Genomic DNA, 27,902 nt, shown 5'->3' with positions numbered 1-27,902 from the left:
CCCATCATCAGACTGGCAAATGGCAGGGCTTATAATTTTCATACCACTGCAGAAGACCCTCAGAAGTTGTTGTCAGCAGAATCGGGGGAAGAGATGGCATTTTGGAAGGTGCACATTGAAAATGAGTTGAAAAAGCTTGAAACATTTAGAGCAGGTGAAGCTGCTCAGAAGTTTGCTATAGAGACTGGCTTCACCTCAAGTTGTCTTACACACCACATTCATTTCTCAGACCAATTTAAGCTCTCAGAAGACTGAGAGTTATGGACATAGTTACCACATCTGTCTGGGGGAATATTTCACCTTCAGTACTGAGCTGCAGCTTCACTTCCGTTTAACAATCACAGTAACAGCCCGCATTTCTGGGACCTAAGGAATGCTGTAGTGCAGGCAAAAATTATTTCTGTAACCACTGTGCAAACAGAGGAAGTGCACGAAGGGGTGAAACACTGCAGATGCTGGGACGTGGCACTTGGGAAGGAGGACAAGCTGCCTGACAGGGGTGACCCTGCCCAGGACTGAAGATTAGCACCTGGGCAGGATGAAGGCTGAGGAGCAGAGCTATCCACAGGAGCTGAGCACAGAGCCACCTCAACCTTTACTGGGTCAGAGAGCAGTGGAAGGCATTCCCTGTAACAAAGGCTACAGCACCAGGAGCGCACACCACGTCCCAGCTTGTGTGGCTGCAGCTAGGTAGAGCACCCCTTGAGTGCCCAACACCTTGAGAGGGAAAAGTGCCACATCCTGTGGGAAGCCAAGGCAAGGAGACTGCAACCACCCATACTGTAACATATGCCACACAGTCTTCAAGAGCTGCTCTTCAAAGCTCTGGAAGTCCACTGCTCCAGCTATCATCTGTCAGCTGCAAGAAATTAGTCTCACTGTGGCCTTGCTCACCTGCAGCCTACATTGGATCCAAAAGAAAGGGAAGACAGGGCTACCATGGCAGGGCTTTTTTGTTTTAGCTTTTTAGCCTTAACCTTTCCCATTCCATACTGAAATTCCCATCCCAGCTGTCTTTGAAAAAACAAAATAAACACATTCTTGAAGTACTATGAATAGAAACAGCAGGGCAGACCTTGATTTGAACTGAGTTGCACTGGTGATTTCTTCCAGGGAGTTTTTGACTTTAACATTTCCTACTAGCTTTGAAACAAAATCCTGAAGCAGACCTGCATCTGAACTTGTGAATGTTTCCTTTTAAAGTTATCCCAAAAGGATGGACTCCCAAGCTGTCTGGTTCCTAAACAACGGGGGTATTATCACTGAACCTTGAAGTAATGAAGCCTTAGTGGTTTATCTCATTCACTGAACAAGGCTTAAAGCTCAGTTCTAGCTACAGAGGGAAACTACATTAAAAGCCCTTCAGCCATAAACTTTATTTTGCTCTGGTGCAGTTTCACTCCCTTATTTCTCTTTTTCTGCAGAACAACTCCCATATTGTTATAAGAATCCATTATTGTGTGGAGTCCAAGGCAAGGCTTTAAAGCCAAGGCATGTCTGTTTTGACACCAAAGGTGTAACTAACTGCAGTACATCTGGCTATCCTTTGGCTAGCTTTAAACAAAGTGTTTGTGATGGCAGCCCCTGAGATGCCAGAGTAATGAGAGCTAAAGGGAAGACAGCACCCCCATAACCTCCAAGGCAATTAGTGGCCAGGATTGAAGCTTCACTTTTGAGCTTTGGCATCTGTGGGGAAACAGCCAAGGGCTAGAGTTTGCCTGCTGGTGCTATGAGTGCCTCCATCTGCAGCACACACACAGTGTGGGGCAGAGTGGGAGGTGTGACAGGGCTGAGCTCCACCCGGAGCATGCAGGACCAGCAGTGCCCTGGGATTTCAGAGGCAGCTCCTGTTGGTTGCATTGACCTAAGCTGCATCTCCTTCAGGTACTACCTTGAGTTTCTGCTACCAGCTGTGTTTGTCCTGCTTGTGTGCCAAAGACTACTGTCCCACAGCAGGGACAGAGAGAGCAGAAGTGTGTCAGCTTCTCTGCAACTCGGCATTTTATTTTTAACCATCCTCTCCAGGACTTTGGGGTATGGATACAGCTTGGAGCTGCAGGGTCTGAGACAAGACCACAGCTTTGCTCCACTGATGCTGACATGGGGAAAGTAACCTCCAGCTGGGTGCAGAGAGGTCGATACAGCCCTGCACCCAGCTGGTTAAACCAGCTGAAGCTTCTCCATCCCAGGGCTGTAGGAAGCAATTGCCAGAGGTGGAGGGGAGCACCATTCCTGTCACAACAAATAAAGTCCGGTCACTTCTCAGTGCACATGTTCATCTCACCCAGTCCCTTTGCAGCCTGCCTGCAGTCCATGGCAAATTCTAGACAGCCAAAGGCAGCAAGGGGAGGAAATGAGCTCCTCTGACAGCCAGGCAGGTGGTTAGGAAGGATCCTTCCATTCCCATCACCCTGTCCTGTCACAAACACTTCTATTTTAAGTCAAGGTTTTATTCCTTCGAGACTTCAGACTAGGTTAGCTCTTCCAGTAAAAGAAGATGCTGACAAACATCTCCCTGGTCTGACAGAGTCTGAGCAAAGCTGTGGGCGTGTCAAATCCACATCAGCTGAAAGAATTCTTACAAAAAACCCCAACTTGCTCCACTTGGCCAGCCACTTTTCATCAAAATGGCACAGGCAGACTCCTTGATCCTTAAATTAGGACTTAAGAGATAGAAGAATGGGGCTGATTCTCCATGTTTATGAAAATCTACATTTGAGACTCAGAGCATTTATCTTGCATGCCATCAGCAGTAACATTTTACTCCCTTACTGCTATATGGAGGTCAACTTACCCACAATCTGCATTGCTGGAGAGCAGCTCCTGGCTATGCTGGTTTGGTTTTTTTTTTTTATTACAACCTCCTCCACTGCATTAAAGAGCCCTTCCAATAACTAGTCTGCTGCTCTGCAAAAGTATTTGCATTCCAGAATTGAAGAGCCACCTCTCAGTCTCATTTCTGAAAGCTACGGTTCACATACAGTGGCTGCATTCACAGTTAAAAAGAAAATTCAAAACAATACAATCAACCTAACAAGCTAAACCAATAAAATATTAATTGATTTTATTATAATTAACATTATTGGTATTACCCTTGGTGTTATTTTTCTTGGTGTTGATACTGGTTTAATAGCACCACTGAGAATCTCTAATTAAAGCTCGGATAGAACACAACTCCTGCCCTGAAGAGCTTAATGTCAAAAATTTGGCTTCATGGAAGATATGTTGCAACCACCCACAGGTTATTGGGTTCACTACAGCAGTAACTATATCAAGCTCAATCGACTGTGATGTGATACACAAGAGGTCTGGCAAGATGATCTAGTAGACCCTCCTGGTCTTAAGCTTGTGAATCTAAATAAACAAGACAGGAAGAAGACAGAGGTGAAATCACTTGGCAAATGGCAGAGCACTGCAAAAAAAAATCACTGAATCCACAGTGCAGCATCCCAGCCACTAAGTCACTGAGTCTCTGAACTTTTTCAGGAGCATGTACTTTTTCAGAGAAAACTTTTTATGTCCTTCCACCAACATTTACTGTAAGAGTATGAGCAAAACTGCATGTGTATGATAGCAACCACACATCATGCATTTGTGCATGCTTTAAGGGCATGAACAACAATGCTTGAAGGATAAAGATAGAGAAGGATTTAATTTGTTTTAGATGACAGCTTTCAACACCTTAAACTCCATGACACAGTCTTTCGTGACCTTCCTCCACCCCTGCAGCTCACCTGCTGTGAAACACTGCTAGATTATACCAGTTCTCATAAAAACACTTAAGATACAAGCACATGTAAAAGTCAAACATTCACATGGGCTTTCTTCACCTTGCAATTGCAAGCTACTTTCATGTTCTCCTTTTCTGCAGATTCCAGTCATCCACAAACTCCTTTCTTTTTTTTTGCATTTGCAGATGCTAGCATAAATGTTACATAGATGTGCAATTCCATGTAGGTTAAGGAAGACAGAAGCAAGAAAGCCTGCACAGCTGTCAGCTGGGAATTGCAGGGGAGGTGGAGTTACACCTAGAATCAAATGGTTCCTCTCCTTTCACAGCACAGCTTAATTTGCCTCGGTCTCCTGTTCTCATCATCCCTGTTCCTTTTCATGTCTTTGCTCTTAAAGTTATTAGGAAAATTATTCATTCAATTGCTGGTAGAAGCTGTCCAAAGATAAATACATTCAGCTTAATAAACCCAGTTAGCAGGATGGAAGGGGAGAATGCCTAATTAATGTATTAATGATTATAATGCCCTTTGAAGATGAAAAGTGCTGGGAGCTCTGAGGGCAAATTTCTGCCCTCTGAAGGCCCCAGGAATCATGTGCAAAAGCTAATTCTAAACATAACCACTGCTACAGTGTGGCAGCAAAAAAGATGCACGTACCACAACTCCTCCTCAATATCCCAGACCTGGATGCAGAGCTGAGCCCATTTTCCAGATACTGCCTGCATTAAGACAAAACAGCTCCATAATCTCCTCCAAAAACAGGATCAGAGGAGTGGTGCTATTGCAGGGAAAGGGCATGTGGGTCAAAGGAGGTTTCCAGCTGGTGAAGATTCCATGGCTCAGAAACAAAACTATTTCTACTCCACAGGTTTATCCTCATCCAGACAATACAGCACAGGCTGAGATCTGAAGAACAGATTTGCCTCTTGCTGCAGTAAGAAATCTTCCTTTACAGCAAGGGAAAATAAGTTGCTTAGAAAGCCCCTTAGATGTCACTGCACAAACAAAATACAAGCTGCTAATAACAGGTTTCTTAGTCACACTTCCTTTGCATGCAGTACCAGGAGGCACATACACTAGGCTCTCAGTATTATGGGCTTAGGTTATGAAAACTTTCATGAGCATATTTTAAATTTCAGTCCAAAGGAATCAGGTACTAGCAGCTGACATTTGCATAGCTGTCTCCTGAAAACAGTGAATAATCTCAATGAAGCCTAGAAAAGAGAGTAAAATGCACACTAAAACAACAGTAAGATTCACTTACATCTTGTGAGAAGACAAAAGGGGCAGAAATTATGCAGTCAGTCAACATATTTTCTGGTCATCACTGGAGATAGTGTGGATCAGCTAAATAATGCTGTATCGCTCATCTCCGTAGCAGTTTAAAAAAGCATCTCAGCTCCCTTAGATGCCCACAGAGCATCAAAAATTCTACAAACTTCACAAATCTCTTATGGGGAAGACTCCTGTCTGTGTCAAAGGCCAAAGAAGGCAAGGCCTCAGCAAGCAAAGCACACAGGTCACCTGCAACAGGTGCCACACCAAAGCCACCACAAAGCCACAAGATTTACTCCCAGCCATGGGTGCTCAAAATCAGGGGCATTCCTGAGCCTCAGGAGCAGGAACAAGCAGCAGCCACTTGCATTTGGCAGACCAGCTGTGCTCAAGTGGCAGTGGTTTTTTTGCCAGGCTAAAATCAGCATCTGTTTGTTCTAGTCTCTCTCCTCAAGTGATACACTTGGATGGCTACTTTCCCTTCAGGGGATTATGGGCTGACAATTACTGGAGGAAGAGTGATAAATCAGCCTTCCTTCCATGAGTTAATACACTCTCTGATAAAGCTGAGGCTTTGTTTGCACAGACCACATCATTTACCTATGGCATTATTGATCAAATTGTTTTTTATGGATTTGTCTCTTACGCCCCAACATGAATTTTTTTTGGTAACATGGTCCTTTACTCTTCCTTTCTTTTTCTGAAATATTAACAATCCCCAAACCCAAGAATATTATTCTTCCCTGGGGTTACTGGAGGGAACTCCCACGTGCTGCTCTAAAACTGGCACAAAAAACTAAACAGAAATCAATCACTTCTTCCTACAATGTTGTTTCTTCTCCCACCCACCGTCTCTCATACCTGGCAGTGTGTTGGGACAGCAAGTGCCTGCTCACAGTTCACACTACTGCACACGTGGTGGCCTGTTGCCCAGAAGGGTTTCTAGGTGCTTGGAGCAGACCAAATAAAGCAATGGATGTTTAAGATGTACTGAAAATCAGGAACAGCCTGGTTTTCAAAGCTGCTCTGCTTTCAGCTACCAGAAACCTCTTTCTGCCTTGTAAGCTGCTGATTCCTAATAAAGTCATCTCAGCAGGGTCTTGATAATAGACTGAATGCATCCTAGACCTCCATTCTTGCTCTTTTCCTTCTCTCCCTTCCTACAGCAGAAGCAGACCATGGTTGTCATCCTTAGGACAGCAATGTGTCAGCTTTGTGCACATTCCTGAGCAGCCCCAGCACAGCTCTGGGAAAGCCTGGAGAACTAATCCCTCAAGCAGAGGATGTAAAAACAAAAGCAGGGACACCTGAACCTGACAGAAAACTTGAACCGATGAATTAACAGGGGACCTGTCCCCAATTTTCCTCTCCTTTTATTCTTTGTTTGCTTTCCAAATCCTCTCTGCCAGCTATCAGCAAAAACACTGTGTCTTCTGGTTGTGGGGAAGAAACTGAAAAGGCATTACAGTGACTTCCCAGCTGGAAAGAGGGCCCAGGCCCTACAGAAGCCTCCACAAGAAGACATCTAATTCAGAGCAGATCATCTGCGGAACTTCTTCCATGAAGCAATTCTGAATCCAACTTCTACAAAATTTAATTAAAATAATGACAGCTGCTTTGGGTTAGAAATTGTTCTCCACCAATCTCAGAAGCTCTCACATGTCAGAATGTGACAGGAAGCTCTCCTGAAATAAACAAGTCTACACCTAGAAAGGACCAAGCAGTCCCAACTTGAAAGCCACGGCAGGCCTGTACTTCTTGACACTCTATTCTTGCATTAGAAGATTCCTACATGTGGGATTCACACCTACAAAAGACAAAACTGCTTTGGTCATTTTTGTTTGCTACCATCTTCGGATATAGGTATAAAAAAACAGAATATCCTTCTTTGGAAGTAAAGGGATGGCAATACAGCTCAGTGACTTGGAGGGCGTTTATTATTCTTCCCAGATTCTCTTGAAGAACTGCCAACAGATTTGCTGGAGGGCTCTCCTAGACTAAAACTTCTGAGAAGGTCACAGGGACACACTTTCTTTCCCAAATTTTCCAGATTTTAAAGTCAACTAAAAAAACCAAAAAAACTTTCATATTAAAAAAAAAAAAAAAGATATGTGAATACAAATCAGTACTGCTCCACAGCAAATCAGGTTTCACTTCCCCTTGTCTGTAACATAAATATTACTGGGTAGGTACAATAACAGGAGCCTTCCTTTCTGGAAATTTTGACTGCTTGCAGAATACATCACTGATCATTCAGCAGCAAATGTCAGTACTGCCTACAATGGCACTTTTTCATGTTTCTCATTGAAAAAAAAAAATCAAGTAGTCATTGAGCTGAAAAAAAATATTCTATGTTGAGGAATCCACCATTTCCCCGGGGAGATTACTCCAATGGCCAATTGTTCTCTCTTTGAAAAATTTTCCTCTTGCGTCCAATTGGAATGTCCCCAGTTTTACCATTAGCCTTTGTGCTTTCCATGTGATTCCTTGCAAAAAGGGACTCTTCATCTTCTTTGTAGCCACCCTTTAAATACAGGAACACAGTGATAAGGTCTCCCTCTAAACCTTATTTTCTCAAGGCTAAACAAACCCAGTTGTTTCAGCCTTTCCTCGCATGGAAAGCTCCCCTGTCCTTTGATCAGTATTGTAGCCCTCCCCTGGACCTTCTCCAGCCTGTCCACATCTCTTTTGCATAGTGGGGAATAAAATTGATCACTTTATTCCTGGTGTGGCCCAACAAGCACTGAATAGAGTGGGATAATGACTGCTTTCCTCTGCTGGTGATGCCCTTGTTGATGGGATTGATGACTTCTTTCCTCTGCTGCTCCCCACATGGGCAGATCCAGCCTGTACTGGACTCTTGGATTATTTTTTCCCACGTGCAAGACCCTATGTTTGTCTTTGTTGAACTTCACAAGGCTTTGTTAGCCCAGCCTTCCAGCCTATCCAGGTCTTCTTGCAGCTTGGTTCTACTGTCCCAAGTGTTTACTTCCCCACTCAGTTCAGTATCATTAGCAAAAGTTCTCCTTTATTCATATTATTATGTTTTAACCCAAAAAGGTAGCTTTTGAAGGAGCCTTCTGTTATCCCGAAGTTCCGGAACTGCATCAAGTAAACAAATAGGAAGCTACTGATTCATTTCAAGCTTAAAGGAAAGTACTCAGTGCATAGTCTCTCCCCAAAAGGTATGATCAGGGAAAACAATTTTTTAATAAGTAACACAATTTCTAGCATCTTAAACCATCCTCTTTTTTGACATTTCCATCCACAATTTCAAAGTAAATCAAGTATTAAACCCCACCACCAGGCAAGTAGAACAATCAGCTGATTTTCACAGCAGCTACACAAAAATAAGGGGTAAATAAACCCAGCATGATTTTTGTGGGTCTTGACTGTTCTTCTTGCCTTTCCTGTTTCTTGCTATTTGAGCTAGTTTTGGCACAGCAGACTTGGGCACTGCCCATGCACCAGGAAAAAGCACCGCACACAGAGTCACAGGCTGAGCCAGTGGCACAGCCAGCAGGACCCTGAGATCCCAGCCTCCGAGTTCTGCCTACAGGAGGAATTTCTGTCCGTGCTGCAGCAAGAAAAGAAGAGATGTGCTGCATCAACAATTGGAAACCTGGCCAAGAATATCTGTTGCAGAAGCCTGTAAGGCCTGGAGATTCACGTGCACAAAGCAACGCTCCAGTGAAACAAAGGTTGTGATTCCTGGCCTTTACCCGAGACGGTGTTTCTTCCACACCCTTCACCTTCCTGATGTTCAGCTCGTAAACTAACCCAGCCTGGGAGGAAGGGCTCCAAGACTGATTTCAGACGGTGCTTTGTACCCTTGCAGGATGGCCCCATCGTGTGACAACCGAGGAAACTGCACCCACGTGGGAATACACTCGGGAGTACAAAGCCTGCTTTCTCAGCAGGTGGTCCTCTGTCAGTGATTTAATTTATTCCAGCCAAAAAAAAAAAAAAAAATCCGGAGCAGTTCTTGGACAAAGACCTGGGATTAGCAAGTGAAAGACAGCCTTCCTTTTAACCCCTTTGCCACTTCTACACAGAAACGCTGCTTTGTGCTTCAGAACTCCACTGCTTTGCATGGAGAAGGAGGGGGGCTGCGGGATAAGCGGCAGTTGCACGGGGTGTTTGAAATAAAGGTTTAATTGCGGCAGGATTTCAGATTTTCATTCATTCAAGCACTGTGCCCTATTGATAGTGGGGGTTTGTTAATTCCATCACCCCTGTACATCTAAGTCAGTTACACATTTTCATTTCCAAACCAAGAGGTTAAAATTGGTAACAATTTAAAAGTTAGTATTAATAAAATAAAACTGATCTCAACTGAACTGGTTTACCTCCTCTGGCTAGCGTATTTACTGTGGTCTGCCCTCAGAAGCTTTGGAGCTGTGTGTGTGGCTTGCACCATATGGCTGCATCGGGGAGCCTTGACACTTACACGCCAGAGATGCTGCCTCACTTCCTTCCTCCCTCACTTCCTTCCTCCCCCGCTCCAAACCCAGCTCTCTTTTTTTCTGCTGTTCTTTCCACATCCTCTCCCAGTGCTCAAAACTTTCCTTCGTTTTCCAGTGTATTAACTGTCTCCACCCTGGAGACCTCCCCTCTTTAGTGCCCCTTTGGATGCCCCCAGCTCCTACACGTTTCCCTTCTGGGACCTATGTCACTGTCCCACTTCCTGGTGGGGCAGAAGTAACTCCCATTTCCCACACAAAATAAAATACAGAAGTGGCCCAGCGGTGCACAGGATCCAGCTTGGACAGAGTTAACTTGCTCCATGGCAGCTTATATGCCACTGTGGTTTGCATTTGTGACTGGAAAAGTGTTAATAAAATAGCACTATTACTTCTGAACAGAGCATCCACAGTATCAAAGCCCTCCAAGATGCTTTTTCAGGATGAGACGAGGGTCATCTCCAGTCCAAAGGATGAAGTTTAGCAAGCCCTGTCACCTCTCTCATCTGGGCCACATGGAGTCTTTTGCCCAGACAAACTTCATCCCTTGGACCTTGCTATAAGGCAGATGGACCCAGAAAAGTGGTAAGCCACATTCCAGTCTCCCTCTGCCTACACCCTATTTATAGATTAAAGCAAATAATCACATGAGAGTATTGAGCTCTTTCTACTACCTACATGTACATGTGAAGACTGTTTTACCACTTACATAAAAATTAGATCTTTAGTATGTATCATCACAAAAAAAAAAAAAAAACCAAAACCAAACTTCTGTCATTTAGCCAATGAAATAAAGTTATTTGATAAAACTTGATAAAGCTTCCTGTCAGAAGCTGAGATGAGTTGAGGGCTTACTCTTAACCTAGAGTGAATCCAAAGCAACAAGGCCCAGCTTAGACCAAGAAGAGTCTCAGATAGTAAGAGTGGTAATTAACATTTGTCACAAGCTAAACAGCGAGTGCACTGAGAGTGACCACAGCTCAGATGATGAAGTGTAACTGCTTAATGACAGCAAATCGAACAGAGCTCCAGGTAGTCAGTCTTTTTTCTTTTTTCCTGATTATCATGAGATCAGAGGATAATACAATTGGGAAGGAAATTCAATAGGTCACACCAGGTTGCCCAGGGCTGGACTGGACAGCAAAACCAATCAAGCGAAGAGATACAATCTTCCAAATTTTTTACTTTTACTTCTGCAGGTTTGCACAGTAACCTACTGCACTGTATAACTGCAGTTGTATAACACTGACAAAGTTCTTCAGTTACAAAATGTAAAATAACAGGGTACAAAAATAAGCACTTCAACTGCTTTAATTCTGCTTACCATGTAAGCAAAAGCAGGGGTTTTATCCCTCACTGGCTTCTAGACCAGACTATTGCTTCCACAGGAAAGCACCATGATGCGCCAAAGCCTGAAGCCTGACATCTGCTGCCAAATTACAGTGAGCTCCCCAAGGCTCCCAGAGAGTTCACCAGGGGCCAGCAGAGACACAGCAGTTCTGCCGTTTGTGGCACAACGCAGGACCAGAACCAACAGCACAGCACATCCTCCCTCCCCAGTTCCCTTTTTCCCTGTTATGAATGCTGGCTGTATAGGGATAAACGCAATCCATGTTTAGGACCCTCCTCAAGTTCAATTTTACTCGTTATCCCAAACCAAACAGCAACTGAGCATCTTCTGAGCACTGCAAGATCAATTCATAACTGATCATACAGCGCCAGGCAGGATTCATCATGCAGTGTACTTTTCCTCCCCCTGCTTCTTTGCTTTGTGGTAGTGGTTGTAATCATTATACAGATCCTTGAAGACCTGCCTCACGCCTGCTGGGAGCGAAGCATTTAAGAACTTGATGTCTCGTTCAATGCAAAGGTCAAGGATGTGATATATTCCTTCTGTGAGATGTGTCTTCACAGCTGGATGTAAAGTCACCTGCAAGAACAAAATTGCCTTAAACTTGAAGACAAAAAGGCAAGACAACACCATTTCCACAGTCAGTACACATTAAATGCTGACAACATTATCCTTTGCATCAGACCATCTGGAACAGCCCATTAGATAAAATCCAAGATTTTGACTTGTGCAGTATTTTCCTGAATTTTGCAAACATGTTTTGCAAAACAAGCACAGTCCTTGCAGTAAAATCTACAGGAGTACTATACACACTACTGCGATGGCAAAGACACTAATCATCCTGGAATCACATGGACACTCCTCAGCACAAAACCTCCAATCAAATAAACCCTAAAATACTTGCCTTGGATTACACATTTCAGTAGATTCTGTATGTCTTGTATAGGCTGTATGCTATTACATCAGTTTCAAATGAGCACTTCATTTACACTGGGTAGAAACAATTTTAACTTATCACTTAACAATTTCATCTTTATCTAACAATATTTTTCTGAGTACTTCAAGGTGCACGCCTGAATAAAAGAAGCCTTCAAAAATCTCAGAAACGTACATTTCCTTAATCTGTTTTAGCACCAAGAATCAGGTACATTGCCTGAAGTCATGCAGAAAGTTGGAGGAATACAAGAAATGACTCAGGACTCAGCACCCTACTCCTGACATTACCTCTGCTCAACCCCACAACCAGCAAAACCTCCACTAACAACCAGGAACATCAGCCCTGACTCTGGAGCCCTCTGCTGCTCTAGGCTAATTGAAATTTGTTCTGTGCTCACAAATCACTTGCTAAATACTTCACTGCCTAAGACAGTGCTGGCCTCTGGCATCATTGCATTATTTTTGCTGCAGAACCATGTTTTATCTTTGCTGAATCCCAAAATTAGCTTTATACCTCCAGATGCGAACCTCTGCACTCCAGGCCTAATGAAAATCACATTAAAAGCTGTGATTAAAATTCAGGCCTCTTTCTTCCTTAGGCAACTAATAAACTTTCTGCTAATGAAGTGCACTCCTCATCACTGTGACAGGCTCCCGCTCTCTTTGTGCCCTAAGTGTGGAACAGCTAATATGTTTTGTTAGATCCACTAATATAGCAGGGAAAAACATATAGCAGGCATAAAGGTACATAAGACTTCCTTTAGATCTGTGACCTTAAAGAGTTTGCATGTGCAAGAAGTTGTAATTTTTCCCTTCTCCGTCAGTTGATCAATTGGTTTGTTCACAACAGATGCTATTTCTCCCTACACTGTACAATACAGTTGGAGAACAGCTGAGCATCACAGCTCCCAGTGAATGCACTGGGCTGCGTTCTCCTTTCCTAGGGCAGAGAAGTGACTGCAGAGAACAAGGACAGGAAAATCCACAGCTACTGACAATATGGACCAGACTGCCCACTTGGGATAAGCAGCTATCTCAGAGCTGCAGTTAATGGAACTGCATCCCTCACATCACAAATTCATCTGGACTCAAGCCTTATTTGGGCCATTCTTGCTTTGCAGTTTCCTATAAACACCTATAACACCATGGGAAGCAGAGCCAAAGATTTAAACAGCTGCCACTACTGGCTAGCTGTTAATTATAGTTGTAAGTAGTTTATGGTCTATACAGTTAGCACAACCAATTTGTCAAGCATTCCAGAGCTCTTGATGTGAGACATTAAATGTGTGAAGAGGTATTCCACTATTGCTGAATTAAGCAACAGCTCATAGGCAACAAGCAGAAAGCACTGTCAACAGTATGAAGAGATGCCACCCACTCCAGTAAGGAATCTTTCTAGATTAATACAAAATAATTCATGGTATAAAGAGGAAGTACTGAGGGAGCTGTTACACAGCCACTTTAGGGGTAAGTGACTGCTTAGGCCAGTAGCTTTCATCAGTTCTAATTCACATACCCTTAAAAAGGTTCCAGGAAGTGTGCAGATGCACACTTAAAGACTTAAATCTACTAACACGTTTTTCTTGGTTATCTTTGATGGACCCTCAGGGTCTTCATATCACAGGGAGAAAGCCACTGATCCTGACTCAGAAGAGATGAATGGTTAAAAGAGCTTTTCTCACCCTCTGCAGAGCAACATGAAAGATGTGTACATGCCCCATTGAAGACAGGCATCTGAGGGCCCCCTTTCCTCTGACATCCATCAATTCTCAGCAGTTTAATGAGCAAATAAATCATCACCTACTTGTGATCTATCTATTCCGTCAGACAGAAAACATTCCTTTGCCACAGTGTCTGGCGGCTCACTACACCAATTTCCCCTTCCACACCCAAAGGTTCCATGCATACATTACTGATCTGTGGTTTCAGCTATCATCCATCACTTTCCATTTCCCAGTGAACATCTTGCACAAAACTTTCCTAGACATTTCATGAGACTGTGTACTCCTGCTAATACTGAGACAAGTGTCCTTTCAACTTAAAAAGGTTGTTCAACAATTCAAGTCAGGCTTTCAGACTTACATTCAGTGATGACCAGATTACACAATCCATAGATGGCTAAAGGGAACAGAAGCCGTCTTAACAGCAATTTTCCCTTTGCTAAATTACTACATTCACTATGTAAACAATAACCAACTGACCAGGAACAGTAAATAATATGGCTAAAATCTGACATCTCCCTTTGTTTCGCTCCCCCATTCCACCCCCCACCAAAAAACAAAGAAAAAAGATGGGCGACAGAGAAGGCAGCGAAGTTTAACCTCTGTAATAACCTTCATGGTTAGTTACACTGGTTACACCACAATCCTTCAGAAACACACCACCAGTTATAGGATTTTCTTTTTGTAAGAGGGCCTAAAAACAAAGACTAAATTTCCTTTCTATATTTCAGCCCATGCCCAGGCCAGAACCACGAATAATCAGTTTGCAGGTACTTGCACCACAAGCAGCATTCAAACCCTGGTGAAATCTGCATCTATTGGGCTGAAGAAAATGACAAGCTGAAGTTACCTCTGGATGAGAGAAAACACTGATATAGCTCTGGCATCCATAAGAGCAGAAGTAGTTGCTTTCAGTAAGGATCAGAATGATATCTTTGGTACAGAAGGAGAATTACTGACAAGTTAACAATTCTTGCCTGGGCAAATTTTTTTTTCATTTAGACCATATTAAAAGATTTTTTTCCAGGAGGATCTTCCACCACCACTTTGCCAGATGGGGACTTAACTGCTATCAGTCCAGGACAACTGAGACTATTTGGGAGATAAACTTAACTACCAGATGTATAAGGAAGACATTTTTAACAATGATAGTGGCAAAACTCTGGAACATGTTGTCCTGAGAGGTGCTGGATATCTCATCCCTGGAAACATTCAAGGCTAGGTTGGATGTGGCTATGAACTACTTCAAGATGTCCCAGGTCATTGTAGAGAAGCTGGACTAGATGCCCTTTAAAGGTTATCTTTCAACCACTTAACCCAAACCATTCAATGATTCTATGAAGAAAAGCAACACCCAACATGGCACTAAAGCAAAACAGTTTTGTACCTTGGCACTGCATTGTTATACCTTAAAAGAAAAAAAAAACATAGCCCACACCTTTAGAAAATTTTCCAAGAGTTTGGTAAAAAAGATTCTCACCAACTCTTGCATAATACAAAAGCCTGGATCAAACCTGCATCTCCATGAGGTATAACAACTGTAACCTCACAAATTTTACAGAATTTAACAGAGTCGCCTTTGGAACAGAAACTCCAAAGCTAGCACAATACTATGGCACTTTCAAGATGGACGAGAACATACCTTCTGCAACTCAGTTACATAGTGAGCCACAATGAAGGCAGAAAACACAGTGAAGTCCTCCATTTCTGCAGCAATATAAGTATACATCCGTTCCACCAAGTGTGCACATTTCAGTATCATTTCAAACTCATCCATGTTGCCTAAAACACAAATTGAGATGCAGCCTGGCATTTGACGCTTAAAAACATTAGGAAAAAAACCTCAAAGAATCATTCAGTCTTCATGATCCTTGAACAACATGAGGCCAAGGACAGCTTGCCTGTTTTATCATCTTTCCTATCAAGCCACAGCTAGAGGCCCCCCACAACACACAAAATACATCTCTTAGAGTGGCTACTTTGTAAGAGCATATTGATTCCAATTTCATGTGCACTGCAAGACAAAAATTACTTGTTATAGATGTTGAAGTGCTCACAACAGTAGTTACGGTCCCTTCCACAATTCAGTCCCAACCAGCACTGTGGAGGAGAGAATGAGGAGACAAGAAAATTGTATTCCCTGCCTAGAGAAAATCAGAAGACTTTTCTTAGAAACAGCAGAGTAAGAAAGCTCTTTGATGAGATCTATTATGTGGAATATAGCAGCAAAAGCTGCATCACTGGAGGTATCTAAAGTGAGGCTAGTGAAATCAGCTGAGAATTAATTCAGTAGGCAGAGAATGAAGAGAGCTAGTACAAACAAGGGAGAAGGGAAATTCAGAAATTACTTCCATGTTACCTGTTACAGAAACAGAACAATCCTGCAAAGATAAACAGCATCATTTTCAGCTTGAGGATGCCATGTACCTGTAAGCTTCCTGTGATGATTGCCTTATGTAAACATATTGCAGAACCAAGTAAATTCTCCAAATCTGGCACGAGTTTAACATACCTTTTCTTCCATCACTGAGCCTCAGCTAATATATTCCTCTACAATGAATACATACATTTATATTTGCCTACAGCTGTGGGCAACACATCAGCTGAGATAAACCTGAACATGGCACAGGCTGTAGGACATCAGCAGAAAGCTGGGATACAATCAGTTTCTGGCCATGAAGTCAACTTGTCTCAAAATCCTCCACTATTAATGACAGGGTATCTGTGTCCTGGCCATCTTAATCATTGTGGACATCTCTGACTTGTCTTCTTAACTTCCAGCAATAAGCCTGTTTTCCCCCCTTCCTCTTAGGATATTTAATTAGCCTTACTCCAAATCCTTGGCCATACAGATATATCATCTAATCTCAACTGATGCTTCAAATACACACAGAGTTCTTATACTTAGCATTGAATGGTGACAGCTCAGCTCTGTCGTAAACACAGTTCCAATCTCAAAAAATTCCATTTAGTAGCATCCATTTGGGATTATAACTCACACATATTAGCACGAATCACTGGAGCTCACTGCCACCATGCTTGCAGACACAGGGTTTGATAGGAAGAGCAGAAATTGGGCACAGTAAGCCTTACTGCTTCCTGTCTACTTGCCAGCCAGTCAGTGAAGAATAACTTATTCACCAAAAGCAATGCTGTCAGCATGCAGCACCCCAGGAGCCCCAGTTATCTTCCTAAGCCCACAACCACAAAGCTCATCCCCAGTTTTTCATAGAGGACAGCTAGGGATGACAGTTTCAATGCCACAGCTAGGTTTTGAGGACTTTGTCCTGTTCAGCTATATATTTAAAGCAAAGGTGGAAAAGATATGGTACCTCTGTCTCCTTTCTGACGTCCTTCATGCATGACAGAAACAACCAGACGATGGAAACTGCTCAGAAAGGATGGTGCTGCTTTCAACAGCACCTGAAAAACACATGAAATAAAAACATGTGAGAATACATAGTAGAGGAAGTGGAGGGCGTAGAAATTATCTTCTCATTCTGCATCCTGAGCCATTTGTGCTTCCAGAATCAATCACAGAAAAAGGAAACATTTTCTCCCAACCAAGCATCAGATGCTCATAAGCAATCCACTGCCAAAGAAGAACAGTGCAGGCACAAACAAAGCAGGACAGCAACTGAAATTATGTGATTTTGAGATTCCCAGCCTTTTAAATGACAAGCAGTAAAATGCACTTTCATACTATCAAGACAAAATATTTCAAAATCATTAAAAAAAATTATATCACTAATATGTTTTCTCTTTCAAACCTTTTCCCCTTCTCCCATGCCATCACAGATATACCTTTGGATGACACTGCACAATAGAGAAGAGCACTTCATGGACCCCCAGGAAGACACCATAATAGTCTTCTGTCTTCAGATGATCCAGAGGGACTGTTAGAAGAATGCTGAATGCCAGTGAAACATGATGTGGATTCACGAGAATCCCTTCTCCCCGCCTTAGCAGAGCTGCTACAGTCTCTAGAATAGGTATAACTATGATGGAAATCAGTGCCTTGTCCTGACAAGCCTCTTTGGTTTGCAGCTACAAGACAGGAAACAGACAATGAGAAATAAATTAGCCACTTATCATTAGTGTTGGAACACCAGAGAACCCTAACACTGACTGGAGTCAGTGGAACTAGGCCTGTGCTAGCTGCACTGGCAGGGAGACACCCGCACCTGTGCCATTTTCATGCCCTCGTGCCCTGTGTGAGTATTGATGCATTTCAAACCAACACTGATGTGAGCATTGGAATGGCAACTGGAATCGCAACTATTCCCCAGCCTCCTGAAAACCAGCACCTCTTGCACCTCTTCACACAAATCCAATGATGCAGTTCGCTCCTTTACATGCATGCAGACCTATCAACAGGGGCAGAAACTGCAAGCTTATGATTCCCAGGCATTGCAGAACCAACTACTGATAAATTCTTGCCTAAAGATATCATCCCAAGAGAAGAAAAACCTACATCACTAGGTTTATATGCTGTACAAATGAAGGGCAGGAAACTTGGGTCTGATTAATTTGAGTTAAGTTTCCCTGTCATAATTCAGTGGATTTATATAATTACTTCGTTCTATAAGCACTTGTTTTGTTTTTCTGCTGTTGGCTTCTGCTGCAACACGTGGCTTATGGTTATCTTTTCCTTTGGACAGGAGGAAGGACAGGAGACAGACTCTCTACTCTGCAGTCTAGCAAGTTTCTCCCAAGCTCCATATTACACAGTGTAGTTCCATAGAATTACTGTGCATAAGAAATGGATGACCTGCACACTGCACCCACAGTAGATTTACTTGAGAGAGGAGGAGAAAAAGGGTCTACAGAAAAACGTTCAGATGAATCTGGCATGGATTTGTTTAGTTTTTTTCCTGTGCACCTCCATGCACTTTAGCTGTATCCACTAGAGAGTCTAAGAAATGAGAGGGGTAGGTAATGAAGTTACAATAAAGAGATACTTACAGCTAAAGCTGTGATTATCTGTGGGCTGGCAAACCAGAAAGCTTTCCCTTTGTCTCCACTTAATGGGCAGCTGAGCAACAATTTGGTTAGCGTAACAGCTGACAATACTTCCTGCAGAAAGCAGACGGATCATCAGTCAGGGGTACAAGGCACACTGGCTCCTTTCAAGTACAGAAGAGCTCTTTCAAGGTCAGTGGCACTTCTGAGCATTACCAGAGCCTTGACACATGAAAGGCCTCCCACCAATACCTCTCTTTGGAAATTGTGAAGCAAGCAGCAGCTCAAAAGAATTCAATGCACTGAGCAGCACGGACCCAAATGTACTTTACGCCACATTTGCTTCACAATCAACTTACTGTACAAAAAAGCTTACATGACTTTTAAGAAAGTAAAGCCTCCTCATAGAACTGCCACTAGATAACAGAGGGAAGCAGAGGCAATACAAGGATACCAGCACACTATAAATTAAGAATGCTGCTTTTGGCAGCAGGGTTTTTTTAATTGCTAATTGTTTATACAGACTGATACAAGAAGCATATTGCAAGCTACATTCAGGTGGCAGGAATTATCTGTGCAGTTTAGGAATTCCAGATACACTTTCAAAAAGATGCATCAAGAATTGATGCAGCACATCCGCCTCTCTTCTGACAAATAAGACAGGGCTGGATAATCCCTCAAGTTCAATCCAAGTGTCATTCTCAAATCACTGGGCTTTCTATGGAGCATACAGCAGTCTTTTGTTTGCCAAAAGTGTTCCATACATCACCGCTGGTGCTTAAGCTGATGCTGAGCGCTATCTGGGTATTGCTGAATAGTCTTTAGAGCAACAACTACCAAAAGCACAGGTGCAGTTTTGGTTTTACCTAAAAATGCCAGCATTTGTAAAAGTACCTTTAACTTTGTAAAAAGAGCCACAGACAAATACTGACTGCTGGTATCTGCTGTGCAAGAGCTCTGAGCAGGAAGTTGGAAAGAGCTTTCAGCATGGCCTGTAACACCACAGCTGTGTGATTTCTATTGACAATACATGGACTCGAGACTGCTGAGTCCTTAAGCTGGACAGAAAGTTTTTTGAGTAGGTTTCCATGATCTTTCCACCTCTAAATTTATATACAGAACATAGCACAGTCAGAAAGCCCTTATCCATGTAAATTAATTTTACCTGATCACTGAACATAAAGCAGGAAGAAGAAAAAAGTATTTAACAAATGTCATTCAGCCAACAACCTTTTTTCAAGATGCAGCAGACTGCAGAAGGAAGTTGACAACACATTAAGATCATGCCTTACTTTAGCCTTCTGCTGCCAAATATTCCTCACTTCCAGTCCTTGCAGCACCAGCCTCATTATGGCATAAAACTCCTCATCAGAGCAGTTTCCCAGCACCTGGACAAGCACCTCTGTCAGCTCCATCTCCACACTTCGGATCACCTCGGTCGTAATTGCAGGACCTGCATATTCAAGAGACAAAAGCAATCAATTCCCAAGACAAGAACTTCCACAGGTAAGAACAGGGCAAACTGAAAATGAAACAGTTCTGGGGGTACTTTTTTAACACTCAGATACATAGAGGGCTTGATACTTTACCTTTCTCCCCACAAGTGCAATAATTTGATGATCTCAAGTATATCATACCCTCAGGTTCAGAGCTGTCATCATACCAATAAAAAGTCTTCAGTAATACAGAAAGACTACACCAAAGAGGCTGCACAAGCCAAGGGAGCAGGCTAAACAAGCCACAGGCTTTTCAACAAATGGTAGCCAGAGATCCATCACAAATCACAAAAGAATAAAGCTTTTTCTACGACTACTTAATGGCAATACAAACAGTGAGATCACAACTGTAGCTCACTTGAACAGTAGTCTCCAAAGCAGGGTGTGCACACCCCAAGGTGTGCACAGGACAATTCACTGGGGTGTGAGAATTATAAGTAAAATATCATTAATACAAAAAGATATTTTAAATAGTGTTTACTTCATCGTTACCTCATGCTTTTTAAGCATTTTCTGTATGTGTGCTTTCTAATATACATAGTGGAGTAGCACATGTATAATTTATAAGTAAGTTATATCCAGGCTGTGTGATCAATTTCTTAGGTTTTTTTAATGGCAGGTGTGTGCAATCAAAAATATTTGGAGATCACTGCACCAGAGCATGCCAATAATATGTTTGACAAATTCCAGCACTTTGAAGAAGTCAAAGAGAACAGTAATTCCTGCTCTGTTGTTCATCTCTCTTTCTGAATGAGACAATATAAAGGAGCCCTCAGGTACCACAGCTGGCAGCGGAGGGTTTTCATGGAATTTCCAGCCCTGGCTTTTTATTTGGTGAGGATAAAGGAACCAACCTGCCAATATCCCAGAATTTATCAGAATTACCACATGGTGTTCACCATCCATAACAGTTAGGTAACTTCCACTGTTCTGTAAATTCACCTACCAGATACAAAAGCAGATGAGTATTTTACTCCCAAGATCTGACCTGGTGCAGATCAGCTGTTTCAGTGGTACCTACTATACCAATTACACAAGCAGAACACTGCACTTCAGCCCCATCTCCAGTAGTATTACCATGTTCCAGTTACTTTCAAAATGTTCTACCAGGGATGAGTAACTCAGGACTTCAACTTTATTAAGATGTTAACATCTATCAGAAGCTCATTCCCAAAGTAGATGGTGGCTGTGGTCCAGGTACCACAATATTGCCTCCTTGAAAATGTTCCTGTTATGCACTTAAAAAAGGATAGCCTGCTGTTTTAACACAAGTAAACAAATGAAGACTTTTACAGAAGCTGTATGCTTTGCTAAATGGCTTTTAACTCACAAAATTAGCAAAGGAGGTGGAAGAAGAGAGTTTTCATACCAGAGAGAAGCTTTTTTATAGCAAAAACAACCATGAGTGCAGTTTCTTTTTCAGGATACAGCTCTGGCACAGAGCAGAAGACAGTCACGAACTGCAACGCAAGCTGAAGGAACTGCAGATTACTCCCTGCACAGGGCAGCTCTTTTAGTATCTGAGAGTAAAACTCTTGGTACAGTTTAACACGAGGCCCCTTCAAAAACCCACTGGGCTCCTTCTGCCAGTCCTTCTTGACAGGATGGCTCAGATCTGCCTTGAGGAGAGTCGTGACAGATGGTATGAATACCACAGGCAAAGGCTGGTTTGGGGTGTTACTCTGAAGACCGTGTTCAACAGTTCTGACCATCTGCAGAACCACTGGTTCCAACAGAGCACATAGCACATCCACAGAATGCAGCTTCTTTTCTGGCAGCTGCTGGAGGTGCAGTGTGACAACATGACAGAGCGTGGTGAATGCTGTGAGCAGCAACTGCTCAGCTGCGGGATTCCAGTTTTTCCAGTCTATGCTTTTGGCTGCACTTGTGCCTGGCCTGCAGCTCACCAGGAAAGACATGAACTTTTCCAAGTTGAGCTTCACACTTTGTCTTCTTTCAATAATCATCTGAAGAAAGTTTTCCAAAAAGTCTTGGACTTCCTGGACATACTGTGCCCAAACAGGAACAGTCAAGACATCAGTGAAGAATTTGCAAGCTGTAAGTTGGGAGGTCATGACAGCCTCAAGAACATCGCTAGCATGTAACACCTTAAGAACAGAGTTGGAGTTCCTGCCAGCTTGCAGGCACCTGAGAAGGTGGAGGCAAGTACTTAAAAACTTCAGCAATAACAACTTGCTGCAAGAGACACTAGCCCTGGTATTAACTAGCAGGGACAGCAACACCAGATAACACCGAGTACAGTCAGAGGGAAGAAAACTGTCTAATTTCAGGAGAGAAACAATTTCTAGCAAACGCAGGCATCTTTGTAGCTGACGTTCTTTCAGGATGACAGGGCAGCCATTTTTTGCTAACAATACTATACATTGGGCAACTTTCTCCAGTGTTTTCCAAGACAAGCTTAGCTCGTCCTTCTGCACTTTGTTTTCTGACGGTACTTCCAACGGGTCAACAGTCTTGCAAGAAGCCAGAATTTCTTCATGCCAAGGAATATTGGTCACAGACAGCTGCTGCAGTGGCAGATCTACTGAATCCCTGGTAGCAGTGGGCAGGACCATAGCAAACTGATGAATAAGACGGGTCAGAAAAGCACAGTGCAGGACCCTCATTTCTGGTAGAAGAGAGCTGTGGATCAAACCAAGGGATATCTTCGCAATGCTGATGGAAGGCTCCTGGTCCGTGGCAGCTTCCTGAGCTTCAGCCAACATCAACGTTTCTAGAAGCACATTTGCAATGTAGTCTACATCTTTTAAGGAAATATACGGCAACAGGATGGTCAGGTTGGACATGACAAGGTGCCAGTGTGCTGTGGGGTAGCTAAGTTCAGTTATCGCGCTGATATCTCCATCCCACGGTTCAGATTCTTCTCTGCTCATGATGGATCTCCCAGACTCCAGGATGAAAGCTGCAGCATGCTGCAAGGCCTGTGGGTCAGCTTCGGTCTGCATTAATATCATCTTCATTTTCTGAAGTGCGAGCAGTTCTAAACAGTATTTACCAGTGGAGGCAAAACTACTTGCAAGTTCCATAACTCTCCTCCAACACTGCTCCTTTACACCAGGCAGAAAAGTTGAAATGCCCCAGTGCCTTGCAGCAGGTTCAGTAACAGCAGTTTCAGCTGTTGGAGACACGTATTTACTGCAGCTAACACCAAACAGAGCGTCTACCTCAACCCAAGTGTAAACAAGGAGGAGAGCAGCATCACTGGCCTTTCTTAGCCAAAGCTCTGACTTTTCTTCCTCTCTTCTAGGAGCCTGCAGCAGCTCCATCAGTGGCTGAGTTATTCCCTTCTGTATGTTTGCCATCAAACGCTGAGTGCGAAGCACCACAGGGGAAGGAGTGACATCATCTAGGCTCCTCATGTTAAACAGAAAAGCATGCAGCACTGAGCACACTGACATCAGCTTCAAGGCCATGTCAATTGACCCTTCAACAGCTGGAATGATAAGGGTCTGGCATTTCTCCACAAAGAGACACAGAATGTCCAGTATCTGGTTGGGTGGCAGTTCAAGAAGGCACTCACGAAGCTTTGCTGTCAGGCCAGCAGAGAAGACAGATGGCCTCAGTTCATCAACAGCTGGCCGGCAAATGACAGTCAGTACCTCTTCAAAGAGCCGTGGGAACTGCCTCAGCTTGGAGTAAATCTGGAATATGGTGCTGATGAGAGTCTCCTGAGGCTTCTTTGTACGTGGCTCAGAGGCCTCTGCATCAATCCAAGCTGATGACACCAAGTCATCCAGGTCTGGCTCTACTATAAGGTGGTTTAATGACATCAGGAGTTTGAGACACCTGAACCAAGCAGGGATGGAAGCTTGGGAGTGTGTCAGCAGCATCTGTGCTAGCTTCCTGTAAAACCCAAACTGCACCTCCTTGTGCCGGATACGGTCACTGGCGACATTATAGATATCATTGCTGAGCACCAAGTTCAGAAGCTGCTCCAAAGCAAGCAGTTCCATGCTCCAGTCCACAGCAAAAAGCGTATCACTCCTCCCCTGCTCTTGCAGGTCAGAGAGCCTGAGACAGCCAAAGAGCCTGCTGAGCATGTGGAAACACACAAGGTGGTTTTCTGCCTTACAGTACGAGTCCAGAAAGAGCTTATATAGCAGGGACACCGAACCAGCCACAACCGCTCCGTGGAGGGCAGGTTCACACAAGTCACTCCCCAGCTTGGTCTGCACTGTGTTGACTGGTAGCAAAAGAGTTTTCAACGCTCCTTTCTTCTTCTCCTGGGATTCCTGCTCTGACAGCAGCTCTTCTTTGTAGGATGAGAAAAGCTCAGGCTGAAATAACCCAGCCTGCAGCAAAGTCTCTATTTGGCTTCGTATTTCTCTGCTCAGGTGCTGACACACATGGTTATCATCTGCTTGTGTCCAGTTCCTCACAGTCACCAAGTGCCTCAAGAGCAAACATGGCTGGAGCAAGTGACTTGTCACTCGCCCAAACACACGGTTTGGGTTGGTTTGCTGCCTCTGGATCAGGAGGTACTGAGCAAAGGTAAGCTGGAGGACGCTGAACAACTGGGAGCCCACAGCATCGTCAGAAGCCAGCTGCTGACATGCCAGCTTGGACAGCTTGCTGAGGAGATCAACCAAAAGCTCACTCTTTGCTGTGTAAATTATGGACAGTGAAGGAGTAGAAAGGATGCCACTGGAGCAGCTCAGCACAGTGCCAATGTTCTGCTGTGTTTTTTCAGAATAGGCCTCTGATAACCTTTTGTTTATGATCTGAAAAAAGAAACAAAAACAAACCCCAAAAAGCAGTCAATTTAGCACACAAAGATAAAGCCCATCACAATGAACCAACAAAACCTTCTGTGAGCTGCGGCTGCAAGCAAGAGGGACATGCCAACAGTTGCTGCTGGGCCTCTCACATCATAGGTTTCAAACTAGAAGCTCCACTGTCCTTGCATTTGTTTGCAGCACCAGATGAGTAAGGAAGCCCTCATGCACACTACCAGCAACAGCATAAGACTATCCATACTTGATACTGATAGTTCATCCTGAAGAAATGGAGTAGAGGTAAATTTCTTCCCTTCTTGAATGGTCCCCAAAATTACGCTCCCAACAACAAGAAACCTACACAGAATACACACCCCTGCTCTGATACAGGGAGCTTATTTAGTAAGAATCTCCATGACTAAATATCATCTTTATATTTGAAAATGAGACAGTTTCTTGTCCTGATACCTGGAATGTGAAGGACTATTCTCTTTTCTCTTTGAGGGATACACATTTCTAGAGAAATTATGTTGCCTTTCTCTTCTTTTTCTTAAACTTTATGTGTATTTCCCTGCTGTTTTCTCCTTCAATCCACTTTTCACTCGCTCCCTTTTCTTACCTTCAGATAACGTCTGCAAACAAACTCAGTAACAATTTACAAATCTGTGTCTAGTTTGTTAAAAACCTTACCTGTCTCCTTACACCTTACTGGATGGTTCATCTCCTCAGCTGCAACAGTGATGGACTAAACCAGATCCTTAAATTCTTTCCACTGGACCCTCTACCACCTCTGTCCTTGGTGTTTGGGGTACCCTGTCCTGTACCTCTGACCTGATCTTCATCCAGATGGATTTTCATACCTAGACCATATTTAAATTTGGCACACTTTCTGCATAACATCTCTGAAGCCCAGATTTCATCCAACCAATTCTCCATACTTCACAGTTCAATTTCTACATGTAAAGACAATCTTTTCTTGCTTCCCTTCAATCTGATCAAAACTAAAATGATCATTTTCCCAGTCATTTTCACTGCCTTTGCAGCCACTCAGTATTTCTGCCATTTATAACCTTAGTGCTGCACAAATACAAACTGTATTGCAGGACAGAAACAGAGAAACTTTCAGTGTAGGTCCTGCAAACTATCAGATTAATATATATTTCATGCAACATCTGACACTGCGAGGAAGAGTCAAGTACCGTAAGAGATACATATTGCTATCCAGAATTTTACCAGATATCCACAGTCATAGTTACCTCTGCAATTGAAAAACTGAGACCAACTGTCTTCCCACTCTTTAAGAGATCCTGTAGTCTTTTACTATGGATAACATTGTCAAGATATGCCCAGAGTTTTTCAACAACTTCATCTTCCAGTTCATGTTTCTTGTTGTAGTTGGAAACCAATGCCTGGCTTACCCAATCGAGTAAAACCTGTTAACAGAAGGGAAAACAAGAAATCTTTAACAACCCCCAAGCAAGAACAGGACAAAAGCAGTACCTCTTCACAGTTACAGCATTTGTACCTTGGGAACTGTGCTACATCCAAGCACAACAGCCTCTGAGTGAGCAGACAAGTCTGCTCCCAAAGGTTTCAATTCCTAAGAGCTTACGCTCTGTACCAAATGTTGGACCTGTGCTTGCATGTACCATCCCAAAACAGCTTTCAGGAGTGAACATCTTTACTCTGACAACATTCTAATTCTAACAGTTGATACTGGTTGCAAATGCAGTCTTTTAAATCAGTGCTCAGAGAATCAGCTGGTTTTCACTTTCTGACAGCTGCTATTCCACTCACATCCTTCTCTACATATGTTTAAATTCACTACCTAGAAATTCAGGCCTAGGCATTTAGATGGGTGCAAACTGTAGAAGACTGAAATCTACTAATTACTGTTTTAAAATTGAAGTTGTGGTGTATGGCTAAATTTAATATTTCAAGTAACTGAAATAACAAGAATACGAAACACAGATCTCACATGTGCAAACCCTAGGCCCTAAAGTACTACCAGTGCTGGAGGAACAGGACAAAACACCCCTAAGCCAGGGAAACACTGCACAGACCTTCAGCAAACAGGGTCAAACAAAAGACTTAGGAGACAGTGTGGGTTCCATAAAGAGAAAACCAAATCACCTTCCAAGCAGCAGTCCATAAATGCATTGTGTGCTCTTTGCTCATGCACAGCAAGTTCTGAGCACCACAGAATACACACAGAGCCTCAATCAATTCTCCCATCCTCAATTTCTTGTTTTAACTACATCCAAAAGCATCAGACTTTGGAGCATCCTGTACTGGACATAATACCAATGGCAATGACAGCTCTAAAGACAATGATTTCTCGTGTGTCTGGGAGACAGAACACAGGCACTACCCTCTCTACAAGAAAGTTTCTTCCATCCTCCACGAATGCAGGGCTTTGTGCTGAAGCTACCTGCAATATGTTGTAACAAAAACATTTCCCGCAACTACAAAGAAACCAAGAGCCGATCACAGTCCTAAACCACTGCTATATTTACAGTGCTAACCGCTTAGCTAGAAGCTAGATCTGGATTTTAAAAACTGATTCATCCACAGCAGCAATCCACCATTCGTATTTTCTTCTTTCATCACTGTTCACCACTAAAGTGAGCGTACTCACTTGCTCCTTATTAGGCAGGACGCACTGGTGAGAAATCCACGCGAACCGGGCTAGCTTGAGTTTGTCCTCCCAAGAAGTCTTGGCGCTTTTCAGCTTCAGGTAAATCCCGGAGTAGATCGCAGCCATGGGGGCGACACGTGGGAACAGCGAAGAGGCAGACAGGCGTCTGGAGGAAACGCCGAGCAAGGAGAGAGAAGGCGGTCGGACGGGCAGCGGCCCCGCACCCGGCACTCACCCACTCACGCACGTGGCACCGCTCGGGGCCCGAGCGCCCCTCCGCCCGCCAGCCGCCCACGGCCCCGCTCCCCAGCGCCCAGCCCTCCCCCACTAGCCCCCGGTCCCACTCGCCTTCCCCTCCGCTCGCAGGGCCGTCACTGCCCGCTCCCCGAACCCGGTACGGCCGGGCCCTGCCCGCCGGCCTCCGTCCCCGCCAAGCCGCGCCAGCCGAGCGCCGATCCCGGGAGGCGGCGCGCTGGGGCGAGCCCGCGCCCATTGGCGGCCAGAGGGCGCTTGCGCGGCCCCCGGCCCCGCTCCCGCCCGCCCCGGCGTGTGTCAGCCGGGCCATGGAGCGGCCCCGCCGCCGCCCGCGGGGC

General features: G+C 43.8%; 1 protein-coding gene across 1 annotated transcript; it reads right to left on the bottom strand.

Moving 5' to 3' along the window:
- Positions 1-730: 730 nt before the first annotated feature.
- Positions 731-27,785, bottom strand: URB2 (URB2 ribosome biogenesis homolog). The gene is made up of 10 exons (XM_038131890.1): positions 27,658-27,785; positions 27,310-27,475; positions 25,928-26,104; positions 21,305-24,677; positions 19,732-19,892; positions 18,443-18,553; positions 17,282-17,524; positions 16,810-16,900; positions 15,120-15,259; positions 731-11,399 (listed from the first exon to the last, which is right to left on the bottom strand). The coding sequence occupies exons 2-10, from the start codon at positions 27,433-27,435 to the stop codon at positions 11,202-11,204; spliced, it is 4,620 nt and encodes a 1,539-aa protein (XP_037987818.1). The 5' UTR covers positions 27,436-27,475; positions 27,658-27,785; the 3' UTR covers positions 731-11,201.
- Between the last annotated feature and the right edge of the window lie 117 nt (positions 27,786-27,902).

Source organism: Motacilla alba, chromosome 3 (assembly GCF_015832195.1).
Source record: "Motacilla alba alba isolate MOTALB_02 chromosome 3, Motacilla_alba_V1.0_pri, whole genome shotgun sequence".
NCBI classification, from domain to species: domain Eukaryota; kingdom Metazoa; phylum Chordata; class Aves; order Passeriformes; family Motacillidae; genus Motacilla; species Motacilla alba.
The sequence above is the reverse complement of the archived record's forward strand: the minus strand, read 5'-3'. Positions and strand labels throughout refer to the sequence as shown.

Bases quoted from the DNA above. Each gene is read 5' to 3' on its own strand.
- URB2 (XM_038131890.1), bottom strand. From the start codon at position 27,435: ATGGCTGCGATCTACTCCGGGATTTACCTGAAGCTGAAAAGCGCCAAG. The intron at 26,105-27,309 runs GTGAGTACGCTC...TTCTGTTAACAG, and splicing joins TCCTGCCTAATAAGGAGCAA to GTTTTACTCGATTGGGTAAG. The intron at 19,893-21,304 runs GTATGAAAACTC...TTGAATATGCAG, and splicing joins TATAAAAAAGCTTCTCTCTG to GTCCTGCAATTACGACCGAG.